Source organism: Rhea pennata, chromosome 19 (genome assembly GCF_028389875.1).
Source record: "Rhea pennata isolate bPtePen1 chromosome 19, bPtePen1.pri, whole genome shotgun sequence".
NCBI lineage: Eukaryota > Metazoa > Chordata > Aves > Rheiformes > Rheidae > Rhea > Rhea pennata.
The window spans coordinates 5173059-5187520 of NC_084681.1; the positions used below are offsets into that span (position 1 = coordinate 5173059).

At 43.8% G+C, this 14462-nt stretch overlaps 1 protein-coding gene across 1 annotated transcript; it reads right to left on the reverse strand.

The window, feature by feature from the left end:
* Positions 1 to 613: 613 nt before the first annotated feature.
* Positions 614 to 1285, reverse strand: NOG (noggin). Its single transcript, XM_062591791.1, has one exon. The coding sequence runs from the start codon at positions 1283 to 1285 to the stop codon at positions 614 to 616; it is 672 nt and encodes a 223-aa protein (XP_062447775.1).
* Between the last annotated feature and the right edge of the window lie 13177 nt (positions 1286 to 14462).

A 14462-nucleotide genomic window follows, 5' to 3' on the forward strand; every position in this document is an offset into this window, starting at 1 on the left:
CGGCTCGTGTTTTAGTGGTTGACTTTAATTCTGCACTGCACTTTTACTACAAGGATATAAAGAATAAATAGCAGATACTCTTCATTTACATAGGATTAAGTCATTCAAACTGTTCTCTCTATTTACAATAACATTGTGCTCTAGGCGCTTTTTTTTTAATCTAAAGTCCATAAGGAAAAAGAAAAAAAAAAAAACCCACACGCTTTCCGAAGAATGGAAAATAGCTTTAAAACGTTTTCTTATCAAAAAGTTTGGTTTTTATTTTTTAATTCTTTTATTAAAAAAACAACAAAAACAACTTCACCAAAGCGAAGCAAACTTCTCTCTGGAATATAAATACAAAAAAAAAAAAAAAAAAAAAAAAAAAAAAAAGATACATTAGCAACGATCAGGGTAATAGTCTTAAAAATACAGTAGACACTGATTATTTCACGTATAATACTGACCTTTTAATAGTATATTAAGACGGTGCCATATATACACACAATATACATTCTCCTACACATTACAGTGCATTACAACGTTAACCAGAAAGCAAATGTCTTTTATTTTTGTTGCAGCAAAGGTCCACGTGAGTCCACTAGAGAAGGGGCAGAAAAGGTAAGTGCAAGTCCTAGCAGGAGCACTTGCACTCCGAAATGATGGGGTACTGGATGGGTATCCATGTGCACCTCTGCCCTCCCCGGCGCTGGCACCTCCACCTCAGGATCGTTAAATGCACGGACTTGGCAGGTTTGCAAACCATGCCTTCTGGGACCGAACAAGACCTTTTACTGTAGCAGCTGCCCACTTTGACATACCGGGGCCAAAAGCGGCTGCCGAGATCGTTCCACGTGTATAGGACCGGGCAGAAGGTCTGGGACCAGAGCCACATCTGCAGCTTCCTGCGCAGCTTCTTGCTCAGCCTGTGCTTCTTGCCCGGCTGCAGCCCGTCGTAAAACTCCAGCCCTTTGATTTCGCTGGGCATCGCTCCCGAGGGTCTCTGCCTGAGCAGCAAGTCCAGCTCAGCCAGATCGTCTACTCCTAGCCGGTCCTCGGGCAAGGAAATAGCCATAAAGTTAGGGTCGAAGTGTCCGCCCATGAGGTTCCTGAGCAAGGTCTCGTTAAGGTCCTTCTCCTTGGGGTCAAAGATAGGGTCCGGGTGCTCGATTAGATCCACCAAGGGCAAGTTGTCGCTGGGAGCCGGACGGATGTGCAGATAGTGCTGGCAGGCGCCTTGCTCTAGCCGGAGACCCAGCAGAACCACTACGGCGTATATAGTCACAAGGCACTGGGAATGATCCATCCTTGGGAGATCGGTGGGGGGGGGAGAGGGGGGCTGGGTTCACCAAACAGCAGGGGAAGAAGGTGCAAGCAAATACATCAGAAAACTTGTACGGGGATATCCAAAATAGCTTGTCTTTAAGGGGGATCACCTCCACTCCCCGCACCACCAGCAAAGACAGCCCCCTAATAAGCCAGGAGAACAAGCCCCCTGCAAATACTCTCTCTTGCAAACTTCTCTATAAAATTTCTCCCGGTGGAGCCGCTCCAAAATTCTGCTGCTGCCGCTTCTTTTCACCTTCCCCAGGAAAGGCAGCTGCCTCTTTTTGTTGCAAACTCTGTTTGCAGCTTCTGCTCCTCGTTGTCTGCCCGTCCGTACGGAAGAAGTTGCTGCCGATTCTTCCTCCCCGTTCGTCTCCGCCGTTTGCAAAGCAGCCTCCTCAGCAGCAACAGCAGCCACGCACGTTGGCACCAGTTTGTCTGCTTTGCAAGGACCCAAAGCCTTTAAATTTCCTGCACTTTCAGCTTCATCTCCATGGAAACCACAGACTCTCTTCTAACCCACCCCACCCCCCTTAGAAAAAACACACACACACAACGCAACCCCCACTCCCACAAAAGTCCAGCAGAGCCTCGCTTCCCTCCCCCCGCCACCCCAGCAGGCACCCTCTGGTGGGGAAGGCTGCCGGCAGGACGCGCCGCTGCCGCCCCCCGCCTTCCGCAGCCGCTGCTCGCGCGGAGCCCGCGGCGCCTCGGGAGATGCTGCCCTGCGAGGGAGCTGCGGCGCCTGCCCTCGCCCCTCCCGCCCTGCCGCGGCGACCCCGAGCAGCGGTGACGGGTCCTCCCCCGGCCTCCCCGCTACGGCGCGGAGCGCGGACGGCCCCAGGGGCGCCGCGGCGGCCAGGGCGCCCCCCTCGCTTGCCCCGCGCAGCGCCGCTGCCCTCGCCCCGCTCCCCCGGGCTCTCTGCCCCCCTCGGCGCTACCTGGCTGCCGCGGACGCGTTTGCCCGGCTCCGCACATGGGCCCGTGATGTAATTCCCGCTAAGCGCCCGCGCTGGCTCCCCGCCCGCGGGGACTCGCAGACACCTCCTCTGGCTGCGCGGGGCTGCGCCGGGCCGCGGCCCGCAGCGCCGGCGCCTTCCCGGGCCGAGCGAGCCCTCTGCTGGCGGCGCCGCGCCGGGCCGGGGTCGCGCCGGGCCGGGCCGGGCCGGGGCCGCCGCCCGGCAGGGGAGCGCGGCAGCCGGCGGCACTGCCAGCACATCCTTCGGCACTGCCTCCTGATTTCTCAGGGAACTGGGAAAGCCCCTGGAATAAAGCTCGCTTGGCCACGCTGGGAAGCACAGGTAGAAGCAGTAATCCGCACAACCACCTCCGGGCTGCAAGAGGGGCGGGAGCACGCCTCCGCGGACATCGGCCCCTCGAGCCTGCCTCTGCAGAGGACACCGAGATCCCCTGCGCGAGAACCTCGCTGACTTGCTTTGACTGCGGATTGCTCCGACAGACCATAATTCTTCAGCAAATTCCTAAGAAAACTTCGTTAGCATTTTTCTATTAAGTTCTCTAGGACTTTCCCATCAGAAACAGAATTGAGAGCTAAGCACCTGGTCCATACAGAAAAGACTGAAAGTCCACCTCAACAGCAAATATATAAAACAAATTTAAAAATTGATACTAAATGCAGCTTCCACTGCAGAATTATTCTCCCACAAAGAGCACTTCAGAAGGCGTGACAGCACATAGAAGGGAGGTGAACAGTCTATTAAGATTTCAGTAAAATTTCCCAAAGTGCTTGAATCCCATTCCTGCAGGCTATTTAGGCACTTAGGAGCCTAAGTTTAATGGGTCTGAAGCTTAGTCATTTCTCCTAAATTATTTATGTATTTTTATATGTTACCTTTCAAATTTAGGCTCATTACGAAAGTAATATACAGATTGATATGCTAGGTTGAGTGGCTTTTCTAAAAATTAGCTATGTTTTTTCAACTGTTTTCACTTCCCAAGTAAAAATTCAAAGAATGTTGCTTTAAATCTTATTTTTCTTTATTCCTGAGCATGTAGGGCATTTTATAAATAATACATAACAACTGAAATAAATGACATAAAACGTGGAAAACTTACCCTAGCGCTACACAGTGACACTTGCTACTACGATGTCAGCTAAGGATCTGTTGGAGTTTTATTAGATTTTTTTTTTAATCTGGAAGTTTAGGTCTCTAGCTTCATCTAGAACCTGATGAGGACTATTGCTTATTGCTGAAACTTGGCATACAAGCTGTCCTTGGAAATAGGTGAGAAATCACACTTATCTTTCAAAATAAAATCAAAAAAATTTCAAGGAGCAGACACTTATCAGGAACTCAAGACAAACATTTTACTGAATGTAGGACTGTGAACCTGAACTGAACACAAGCAGGACCTGAAGTGCAAAGGTCTGCACAGATCAAGCAAGAGTGCTCGGCCACAAGCTGCCTCTAGCTCAGGTTCTCACCAGGTGTCTGGGCCTGTTTTAGCGACTATGTTGCTCCTGCCTCCTAGAAATCCTAGAAATCTGCCTAGAAGCAGCTGCTCTCACTCTGAGCTGAACTGGGGAGAGTTTATTCATCCCTCCTTTACTCCTACACACACTTTTTTTTTTTTTTTTGGCTCACTGCGGGACAAAAACAGAGTTGTCTGTCTCTTGATACACACAGGCCTATGCCCACATGCAAAGTTGATCCATGGTTTCTCAGCACTGGAGACAGCACTGAATTTTGTTGAGGAACAAGAATAGGGAACTAGGAACTTATTGCCCAACTGCACTGTAGCAAAAACATTCAGTTTTGTAGTATTGGTAGAGCAGGTTTTGGAAACGTTTCATGTAGCTGATTTCAGGAGGGAGAACTTGTGAGGATGGCAGATGAATCCTGGTAAGAAGCTAATGTTTTTTGGAGGGGTCTACCTGTCTCTTTCTCTCTCCTCATCTTCTTGTGCCTAGTCAATCTGATCTCACTGCAGAAACCGGAACAATTTTAGGGGGATTTTATTCAGACTGTGAGTAAGGGGAGGCTTCTCTGACTAACTAAAACATGGACATGTGGAGTGTTATGTGACTGAGGAATAGAGAATCTGCTCCTCCTTGGATCCACTCCTCCTTTCTGCTTCTTTTCAGGGAATCTTTGATGCTACACTTCTACTTCTTTGTAAAAAGATTCTATGAAGCTAGTGAAATATTAGGTTAGATCAGCCCCTTTTCCCAATGAAATTACTGGCAAAATTGCCACTGGTTTGAGCCAACTCCTCTTCATTGTGTTCATGGCAATGCTGGCCAAAGAAAAGGCCAGGAAAAGGTAGTAAGCTCTAAGTCAGTGCAAATATTTTTGTATTCATTTTTAAACTTTGTTTAAATGCAGAGACACAGATAACAATACCAGGTTAAAATAACAGTATATGAATAGAAAGCAAAACTTTAGAAGTTACATTCTGATGTCCTGTCTTCCTTAATAATAAACTCAGTTTTACTCAGCTGGCACAAAACCAATTCTTTAGTGACCAGTCTCTGAGTCTAAAAATACAGCCTCTGTCCAGTCTACTTCATGCCACTTGTGTGTTTAAGAGTCCACTTTCAAAACTGTGATCCAAAGTCTGCAAGCATTCAAAGACCTTACTCTCATGAACCAAATTTCATGTACAAGGCAAAGCCTTCAAGAATGAGGCTGCTACAGGTCGCCTGCCTCTTTAAGGGCCAGAGCTTCCTTTCTGAGCAGAGCAGACTGCGGTTTGGTAATTCTTAAAACTCAGGTGTCTCCGTGGGAACACCAAACTCCTGGCAAGGCCATGAAGGCTCTAGGCAGAAGTGACAGAAGTCACTTGTGGCCCAAGAATTTCTTGGTGGAACGGCTGATAGCAGGCGTAGGGAAGAGCTGCCAGGAACAGCTCTGTCAGAGGCCTCCGGGTCAGAGAAAAAAGAGATTTGGATTCCCATCAGACTGGTTTATTTGGGAGTTTGCTGAAAACAGTCAATGAAACCAATAAATGAAGCCCAGAAGTAAAGGGCCTGATCCAGACACTGTATGATGCCACCTTTCCCTGGGCTAGGGAGAAAGGCCAGCAGTTTATGGAGGTCTTAGCTGGTCATTCTACTGGCAATGGCGCACAAAGCAGAAGAGGGAACAATTCCATTGACCTCAGTTTTGGAGTGCTGACAGTAGTAAAAATGTATTTTTTCAGTAGACAAAGGAAATACAACTTTCAAGGCACAGAAGAAGTCAATGTGGGCAAGACTAAGAAGCCATTTCTACAGGATCACATCTCTGATGAGGAGAGAAGTATGCAACAGACACTACTTTGCTTATGACTCTGGAGGCACAGCTCTGAAAACATCATGAAAGGGACTGATTTCAGTCCACAGAAGCAAGGATGCACAGAAGAAGTTCACAAAGGTTTTTCTTCCATTAAATCGAATAGAAAATGGCAGGCAACTGAATCCACTTTTAGTCATATGTCCTAATATAGACCAGCTTTCCTGTTCCCTGGTGAGACCATTACATATTTTGTAAAGAACTTCTTAAGGATTAATTTTCAACCTTCTTTCAAAGTGTGAATTTCTGAAGCATTTCTAAAGGAGATGCAAGAGCTTCCATACATTTTATATGGTTCATATATGCCATGCAGCTATTTACCCAATCCATGTTGTTAGCTATTTTAAGCCTTGGCCACTCATTTTCCACAGGTAGAAAATCACTGTCTTACTGCTTTCAGGTCAGATTCTTTACAGTGGAAAGATTCAGGAAGATCTAACTGCCTCTTGGAAATCTGGTGCCACACCTCAAGGCACCTCGCTCATTTCTTTTTCTCTTTCTAGATTCACGAAAAGGATTACAAAATCAGTGTGTTAGTGGATCAGCTAGTACATGATCAGCTACTCTGAAGGCAAACAATTATGAATCACATATTCTGGAAGGAAAACAATATTTGAAAGAGAGGAAAGCTCCCCCTTGAAATCCCAATGGAATGGAGACAAAGACATTTGGTCAAGAACTTGCATCTGCATTGATAAATGATGTATAAATAATATATTTTGAAACTAAGCTCTTGGATGAATGTTTTATAGTGAAGTAAATCCTAGGATGACTGAGGCATTAAAGCAACGAAAAAAGCAAAAAGAAGGAAACCCCCTCACTAAAAAAATGCAAATTATTTCTTGGTCTTCTCTAACTACAACTGTATGTAAAGAACAGACTTGATGCTTGCCAAATATATCCACTGCCTTAAAAAGAAGGAACAAAATGAAGGCTATAAAAGAACAGAAAAGAAATCTTTCAAGGTCCTTAAGGAATTGCTCTACTTTGCTCATTTCATGTCATTTCTGCTCTTAAAATACTGCATCTTCCTAATTCTCAGCCTACTCGACTCTTGCTCCTGCATTTTTCCTAAGGTATAGACTTTTGTCTTTAGACTAGGGCTTGTGCATTCATCTGCTGATAAACTGTTTATCTTAGCTTTTATGAGGGCGCCTTGCTGCAAGCCAGCCAGAGACAGGATCCTGGGTGTTTGTCTTTTTTTAAAAAGAAGGTCCGGGAAGTGGCGGGTATTTATACCTCCCCTTGGCTCTATATATCATGGGAGGTGGAACTCCACTGTCTCTGTCTCTCGTTTTTCTCTCAGCAGTGTCTTCTGCCGTAAATCTGAATCTCAGAACGGAGTTCTGTTGGCTGCAACCTCACTCGGAGGAATTAAACAGAAGTTTTATTTATTTATTTATTTATACAGAAGGCTTGCAACAGAAGAAAGGCAAAGTTCTTCTAACATTCCCCCCTATCCTTACCCCACCTAAGTATACTATTTTTTTTGTGCCAGATATAAACATCTCAGCAGTCAAATGAAGAGACTAAAGCTGGTTGAGTGTCTTAACAGTTTGCAGACCAATTCATTACAGAGAAGGAGGCCAGGGGGAGAACTGGCAAAGATGGAACAGAAACCAAGACATTTTTTATGTTAAAAAATGACACTTATATTTACAAGCAATGGCTCCTGACGGGTATTTGAATTTCCACACAGGCAACATTGTTTATCTAAACAAACTCCCTGTAGCAGCATATATTACACATATACACTACATGACAAGTAGGAATGTATTTATGGTTTTTTTTGCTAGCCAGCTTATTAAGATAAATATCTATTGAGATAAACTAAGTTTTTATTATTCCCTTTTCATAAAACACTAAAGACAACTGAGTGACAGGGATTCAATGAAGTGAAAAAATACAGCAATCACTCCCCCCCCGCCAATCAAGCCTTGTGTGCATGTGAGTGATTCATTGATGCCAGCTACCGAATAACCCTGATACATAACATTTCCCACCTCTGATACTTAAAAAGACCCTCTCGCCCTTTTAGCATCAATGGAGCCCTTGAAATGTTTTATTGCTAATTGTCTAATGCTACTTGATGAATAGCTGCTTGACTGAAAATGACAACCACTTTTCTCTCAACTACTTCATTTTCCTGGCTCCAGTGGAGGTGAAGAGGAAAAAATAAATCCGATTACATCATACTTAGTCTTCTGGTTATGAATGAAGGAAAATTAAAGTTATTTTAAAAGTACCTCTATCAGCTAAGCTTTGATCTCCAGGCTCCCTGCACTAAGTAAGCATTGCCTCAGATGCTGGGGCAAAATGTTCCAAGAGACTCAAGAGTTTTGTGGAAGCACAAAATCCCCAAGGCAGGGTCTAATCCTGACCAGAAAGGCAGAGGGAGCAGGATCACAAATATATCTAACCGAAAAGCCACTGGCCAAATCCAGAATGGCTTCACTTGGCGTTCAGAAGAAATTTTTTGGCTACAGAGTGAAAATTAGGATTTAGCCTAACACATGCCAGTATAGCCTGCCTGTAGTTTACTTCAGGAATAAAGAAAGTGAAATAAGGTCCCACAAATTGGGAATCATTGTATTATTAGATATTGTTTAAATTTGTTCTGTCCAGAAAATGTGCAAAGACAAAGGAACTTTAATAACTAGAACAAGATCAAATTGCCTTTCAGTTTAATCTTATACATCTTGCCTCAGTGTTTTGTATTTATCACTTCTTTCCTGCTTCTTATGCTATATCACTTTAGGGAATCTAGTATCTTCAAGAAGAAGTAGATCACAATGATCAGTTAGATTTGTGTGCCTAACATTAGCCAGTCTTATCTTTGCAGCCATCACAAAATGTCAAAAAACATGAGTTCATAATGATTGGGCTGACTGTGAAAGGCTGTATGTTCAATAGGATAATTCTCAAAGAAACTTGCATCTTTAATGGCAAGTGGAATGACTTCTGCTGTCTCTCCCAAATGATAAAACAGGCATATTCATGTAAGTATATGATTAATTCAGACACAAAAATAGACACAAAGGAGACAGATCCCAAACCTGGTGATGTTCAGTACAAATCTCTGGGATGCATGTCTTTGGCTTGGGAGGTTCAAGCCTTTGCCTGTTAAGGCAAAGGGACCCAGGCGAGTAAAATAATGAATCTAGGCTTCCCAGACACAGATCTGACATTTGCTCTCTCCCTCTGACTCAGGCTTTGACTGGGTTCAGGGATTAATTAGGCCATGCAAACGAGTTAGGTTCTCTCTTCTGGCAACCTAGTCACGTAGGGAACCCCCACCCCTCCCCTGCCCCACACTCCCCTTCCCCATAATGAAGCATGACTGTAGTAAAACAAGTCTTTTGATGGTGCCTCTTCTCATCACTTTCAAGACAAACAATGTCTCAGAAGCCCCCCAGCTGCTTTTATTTTTCTTATATCTACAGTTACATCTTGGGTGTGTTTACTCATCCTCATTAAATATGTCCCCCCCTCTTTTTTGATATCCTTCCTTTACTGCAGTTCACACAACACATCAATTACAGGATGGAGTTAAAAGCTTTCAGAGTCACTCTTGGGTATAGTGCAACATGCCACAACACCACCACTTCTAAAAGAGAATTGATGCAGGGTGCAGTAGGAGTGAGAGACAAACATCTCAGCAAAGAAAGAAGTGGTCACAAATTACCATTTCGCTCACAGCAAAACATCTCTAATGCATAACCAATTTCCTCTGATAAACCTGGGCAAGGAGTCTGGCTTTTTTTTTAATTCAAAAATATTCCCAAGTAACTATTATCAGAAGATAATAATCCTTCTTTTAGCACGGACACTTCGAAAGTCTAAGACAGCACAGTAGGAATTACCACCTGTCATAGAACTAACAATCCGATAGACTTTCGTGCATACATCTTGGTCTTAAAATTGTTTCCTTTCAAGCAAGATTGAAACAACGACATTTCAACTGAATAGCCTCACTGTTTAGCATGCCTTCTGACATTACATCACCTTTAATAGTAGTTGTTTTCAAAATAAATACATCAGCTGTTCTTAAAGATACCCACACACAAGGGCATTTTTTTAATCATTATTTACATTTGTTCTCTGACCATATATGTGTGTGTATGTGTGTGTGCATGGATATGCAATTGCTTCTCAAATAGGAATAGCCTTGCTGTTACTTCAATTCTTGGTAGGACAGTGTGTCTTTGGAACAACTATTGTGTTTTATTTATAAAAAGATCAAAACCAAGCAAAAAAAAAAAAAAAGAGAGAGAGAATTCCCATGACTTCTGTGGAAGTTCCACAAGAGTTTTCTGTAATTTGACTGAGATGGCTAGCTTTTGTAAACAAACTGAGCACACCAACTCAAATGTTATGCACTGAAACAGACTTGGACAAGTGATTCAAAGAAGAGATATGCCTTTGTGTCAGAAAAAGAAGCAAAAGTAACACTGCTGATTTAAAGCGTCTCATAACAGAGGTGGCTTTTATGCCACTTTCAGTTAAGATCGCCCCACTTTTCTGATCAAAAGAAAGGCAATAACAACCTTGCTCTGCAGACCTTAGCCCAGATCACCCTCTCTAGCAGGACACTTCAGCTCCAGGTATCAAAGCCTGCCTGTCATCGCTCTGTGTTAGATCTTTTCAATAAATAAATAAATAAGCAGCCTTCCTCTGCCAACCTAATAGGCTCTTGTGTGGCAAGACTTAGGTCTTGCTCAGTGGCTTACTGCTGCATGACTTGAACAGAGTGGGGCAGGGGGTGAGGTGGGGGCGATCACCCTCCAACACTGCGAACTGTTTGTAAATTACCCTAAGCTTCCCTTAGTCATTATTCCATTAACTGCCTCTTGCTAGATCTGTCAGTTACTAAGCTGGGACTTATTTGCAGAGAATCAGAGGCTATTTGCTGTACTAAGTGAGCCATGAGAGCAAAAGGGTTTGGGATTTATTTGTAATTACAGCCAGGATTTTTTTCTTCTCCTTCTTGCCTGGACCCCACTGGTACTTTCATTCACATTCCCTAAGCTGAAGCTGGCGCCAGGATCACAGGCTGGCCCTGTGTTTATGTCATTGAGACTAGGACAATATTTCAGTGTGGAGCCAGACCGCAGGGATCCACTCTATAAAACCCTCACTAAAAATAGACAGCCGCCCTGCCCCCAGACCAGTGAACTGCCGGCACCCTGCACAGCGCGGAGCCCTGGGCTGGGCTGAATTCAGCCCTCCCAGCTGGGCCCGCTGGCCCCAGAAGCCCCCTGAGCTCTGCAGCCCCCCCTCCTCCCCGGTCCCATCCTGCCATTTTCTTGCAGTGCGGCTCCCCAGGAGCCGCCCTGGGAGCTAGTGGAGCCGCTCGGGCTACAGCTGGCAGCAGCCTTCCCATGGCTCCTCTCACTCCTGACAGCTCTTTGCATGCCTCCAGGTGCCTGCCTGACACGCACAGTGCTGTAGGTTCCCAAAGAAACAGCCTCCACAGTGCTCCCAGCTGGGCAGGAGAAGGCTCGCCCTAAGACCCCATCCCGCAGCAATTGTCGACCAGCCCTGCAAAAGCACAGTGCCAAATGTGGCTGCACAGGCTGAAATGCAAAGCCAGTGATGTATCCCAAAGCCTCACCAGATTGTTGAAGTGTCAGGATTGCAACTGGGAGAGTAAGAGATACCTGACAACATCAGCGCTTGGGACTCCTCCTTTCTCTCTGTAGCTTGTAAAAGCATTCAGCAAGACCCAGCAGGACAAAACTGGGTCAAAGATTTCACCTCTGTCTGATAAATCTTTCTTGTAGAAAATTAAGAAAAGAGCTGAAAATTTCCATCTCATAGATGTCAATTTTATTCACAAGCATGAACCGGAGCAAATCAACCTTTTGAATGCTAGTGGTGTGTGATCCCAAAGCTCGGAAGGATAAATATAAGTAGTAAAGTGTTTATTGATTAGTTCAACAACTACACAGATAAGATACTAGACACTTAATGCATAGATTTTCAAGGTAAGAGCCTGATCCTACAGTTCAGATCCTGACATTGGGAAGAGCTTCATTCAAGAACCCTGTGAAGTGACAGAAAAAGTTTATATGGATTTTAATGGGCAACAGAGCCTTTCCAAAAGACCTCAAACAACAAGCAAACAGGCCTCTCGATTCCCTTACCAGATTCACTGCACCTGAAAAGTCAATCTCATCTCCAAGAAGAACAACCTACTCAGAGAACAGCTTCCTTCCATATTCCTGTCACTGAACCACTATCCTAGCACAGGTCACGTTTATTAAGCCAGTAGCAAAAGGACTCAAACTTGAATGCTTGCTCAAACTGGTGGCAAAACTAGTGTGTGCAGGGGAAAGAGCCAGATACTGAGCTGTGACATGGAACAGTCGGAAATGAACACAGGAGTCTAGTCAGAGAGCCCTGTTTCATTCCTTCATCCAAGGCCCATGCCAGGTGCTGCTGTCCTGACTCTTACCCATCTCTCCTGGATCCAGATAGCAGGGCTGAGCAGCTCATTCCCGATATGGGAGCAGCCAGTCACCATGTGAGCAAATGCGGCCCCATTAACCTGTGACAGAACCAGAGGCTGAACTCCGATCTCTCAGTCCAGATAGCTCTTTGAAAGCCCTGCTGTGCCACATGAGATGCTCGTTTCAACGACACTTGATTTGACTGACTCAGACCATGTCATTGAGGAGGCACTGGGGAAACAAGCCCCCCTCTGAAAGGAGGGAAGAATATTGTACTATTGACTAAAGCAAGAACTTTAGCTACAGACAATAGCTGCGCAATGTTGTGAAATTCCAGGTGCTCTCTGCACTACTTCTCAAAGTAAGCAAGAAAATACTGAATAGACTAAATTTAGTTTAGAAGCAGCCTTCTAAATATAAGTTAACTGTTGCTTTTGAAGGGCATCCCATTATGCTATCTGAATAATCACTACTTCTCAAATACCAGGCCTGGATATACAGTACCTTCAACCACCTTCAGCCAAAAACATGGTAGGTAAGGGAATAAAGCTGAAAGGCACTGGTGTAAAAATGGAGGAAAAACATTTTTGATAATGATTCATTTTCTATCATATGCCATTAGTGTCTGAGAAACAGCCCTTCAGCCAGAGTTATTCTCACACTTCATGCTACAGCTTTTCACTACATAAACAAATGATATTTTTTCCCAACGTACTTCTTCCTTTAGTCAATGTATGGAATTGCTTTTTCGTCTTTGAAACTCACCAGTCTTGCACCTGACAAAGGATACGCAGTGAAGGAGATTGTTAGAGAAATCAGACTCTCCAATTTGTTACAACAAGTAGATGGTGAGTAGTGAACAGAGCAGAGGATTGCAAGATAAGGACAACACTTGCAGGAACTGAACATCACTCCAGAAAAATGAATTCTCTTCCTGTATTCTGCCCAAGAATCTCAGCAGTGGTGAATAAGCCACTGAAAACTTTCCACAGGTGGCCACTTAACGTATATGCCTCATTTTCTACAACAGTAAAGCTATGCAGTCTCAGTTGGGACTCCATTCATAGCAGGGCATGCATCCGCGACAGCTGCAGTTTGAGCCAACTGGAGCTGTGCTTTGAACATATAAAGTACTGATATGAAATATCAGCTCTTAGGTGGCTTGAGTAAGGACCCACAATTAGGGGACACTTGATAATTTTGACTGTTGACCATCTATGTCTGCGTTCTCCAGCTATAAAATGACATCACACCCCTGATGATAACTATGAAGATAAAATATATATCCTTTAAAATATTATTTATATTATCATAGTGCCTAAAAAGTTGGAAATGGATCCACTACACTTGGTGTTGTACAAATACAAACGCAAAAGACAGTCCCTACCCCCACAGAAGTTCATAAAGACAAGAGGTAACAGATGGATATGATACAAGCAAGACAATGAAACAGTTTATCAGCCTTTGCTTCAGTATACCTATGCTTAGTTCAAGTTTTTTGTAGATAAAAGAAGAAAGGTTTTGAAAGAAGGCTGTGATAAGAACATCAGAAAATATACGCACAGCTTATACACCAGGCTGTATGGGTTATGCTCCACACATTTTGATGAACACAGTATTTTCCAGCATGTTGGTGCTATACACTGTCACTGAATCTAAAAGATTTAAATAATGTTGAGGGCTGGAGAGGTTATCTTCAACAGAAATGATGCCATACTAAGACATACAGTCTTACATATGCTAAAGAAAGGTATGCTGATTTGAGTTTTTCTTTATAAAACAAAATGATGTTTCTATTTTAGTTATCCGTTTATTCTTTGCAGTGCTACCTGTAAATTCAGTCATATTAGAGCCCACTGTCTCTCAGGTACTATGAATATGTAGTACAAGGATTACTCCCACCACAAATACCTTATTATGTGATGGCTTTCATAGCTAATTTGAAAGGTAAGCACCTTTCACTTTTCTTTTAAAAGAAAAGTTGTTCCGAGTCTGCAGATCTCTGCATTCTCTTTAAATGAACATCAAGACCTGCGAATTTAGCAATCAGCTGGAATTTACGCTTCTTTTTAAAGTATTGTTAGTTATCTTCTGAGGGAGCAATCAGTGGACAGCCTTAGAAACGTTTATAGAAATGTATTCTGTCAAATAACTACCCAGCCTTTCTCCCTACTCTCTACCATTTCAGAACAGGAGCACATACACAGTTCTCTCTTTTCCTTGGCATCTGGACAACTCTTCTACTGTCACTGCCCTGTAGTCCTCAGCTGGCACAAGAATTCCAAAATAAATGAGCATGTTGTAATCAGGAGAAAAATATTGTGTCCTTGTGGTATTGATGTTTTTGCAGCTCAGCTTCTCAATAGCCACCACAAATTGAACTGCATATTTCTTTACAAAAATATGCTGC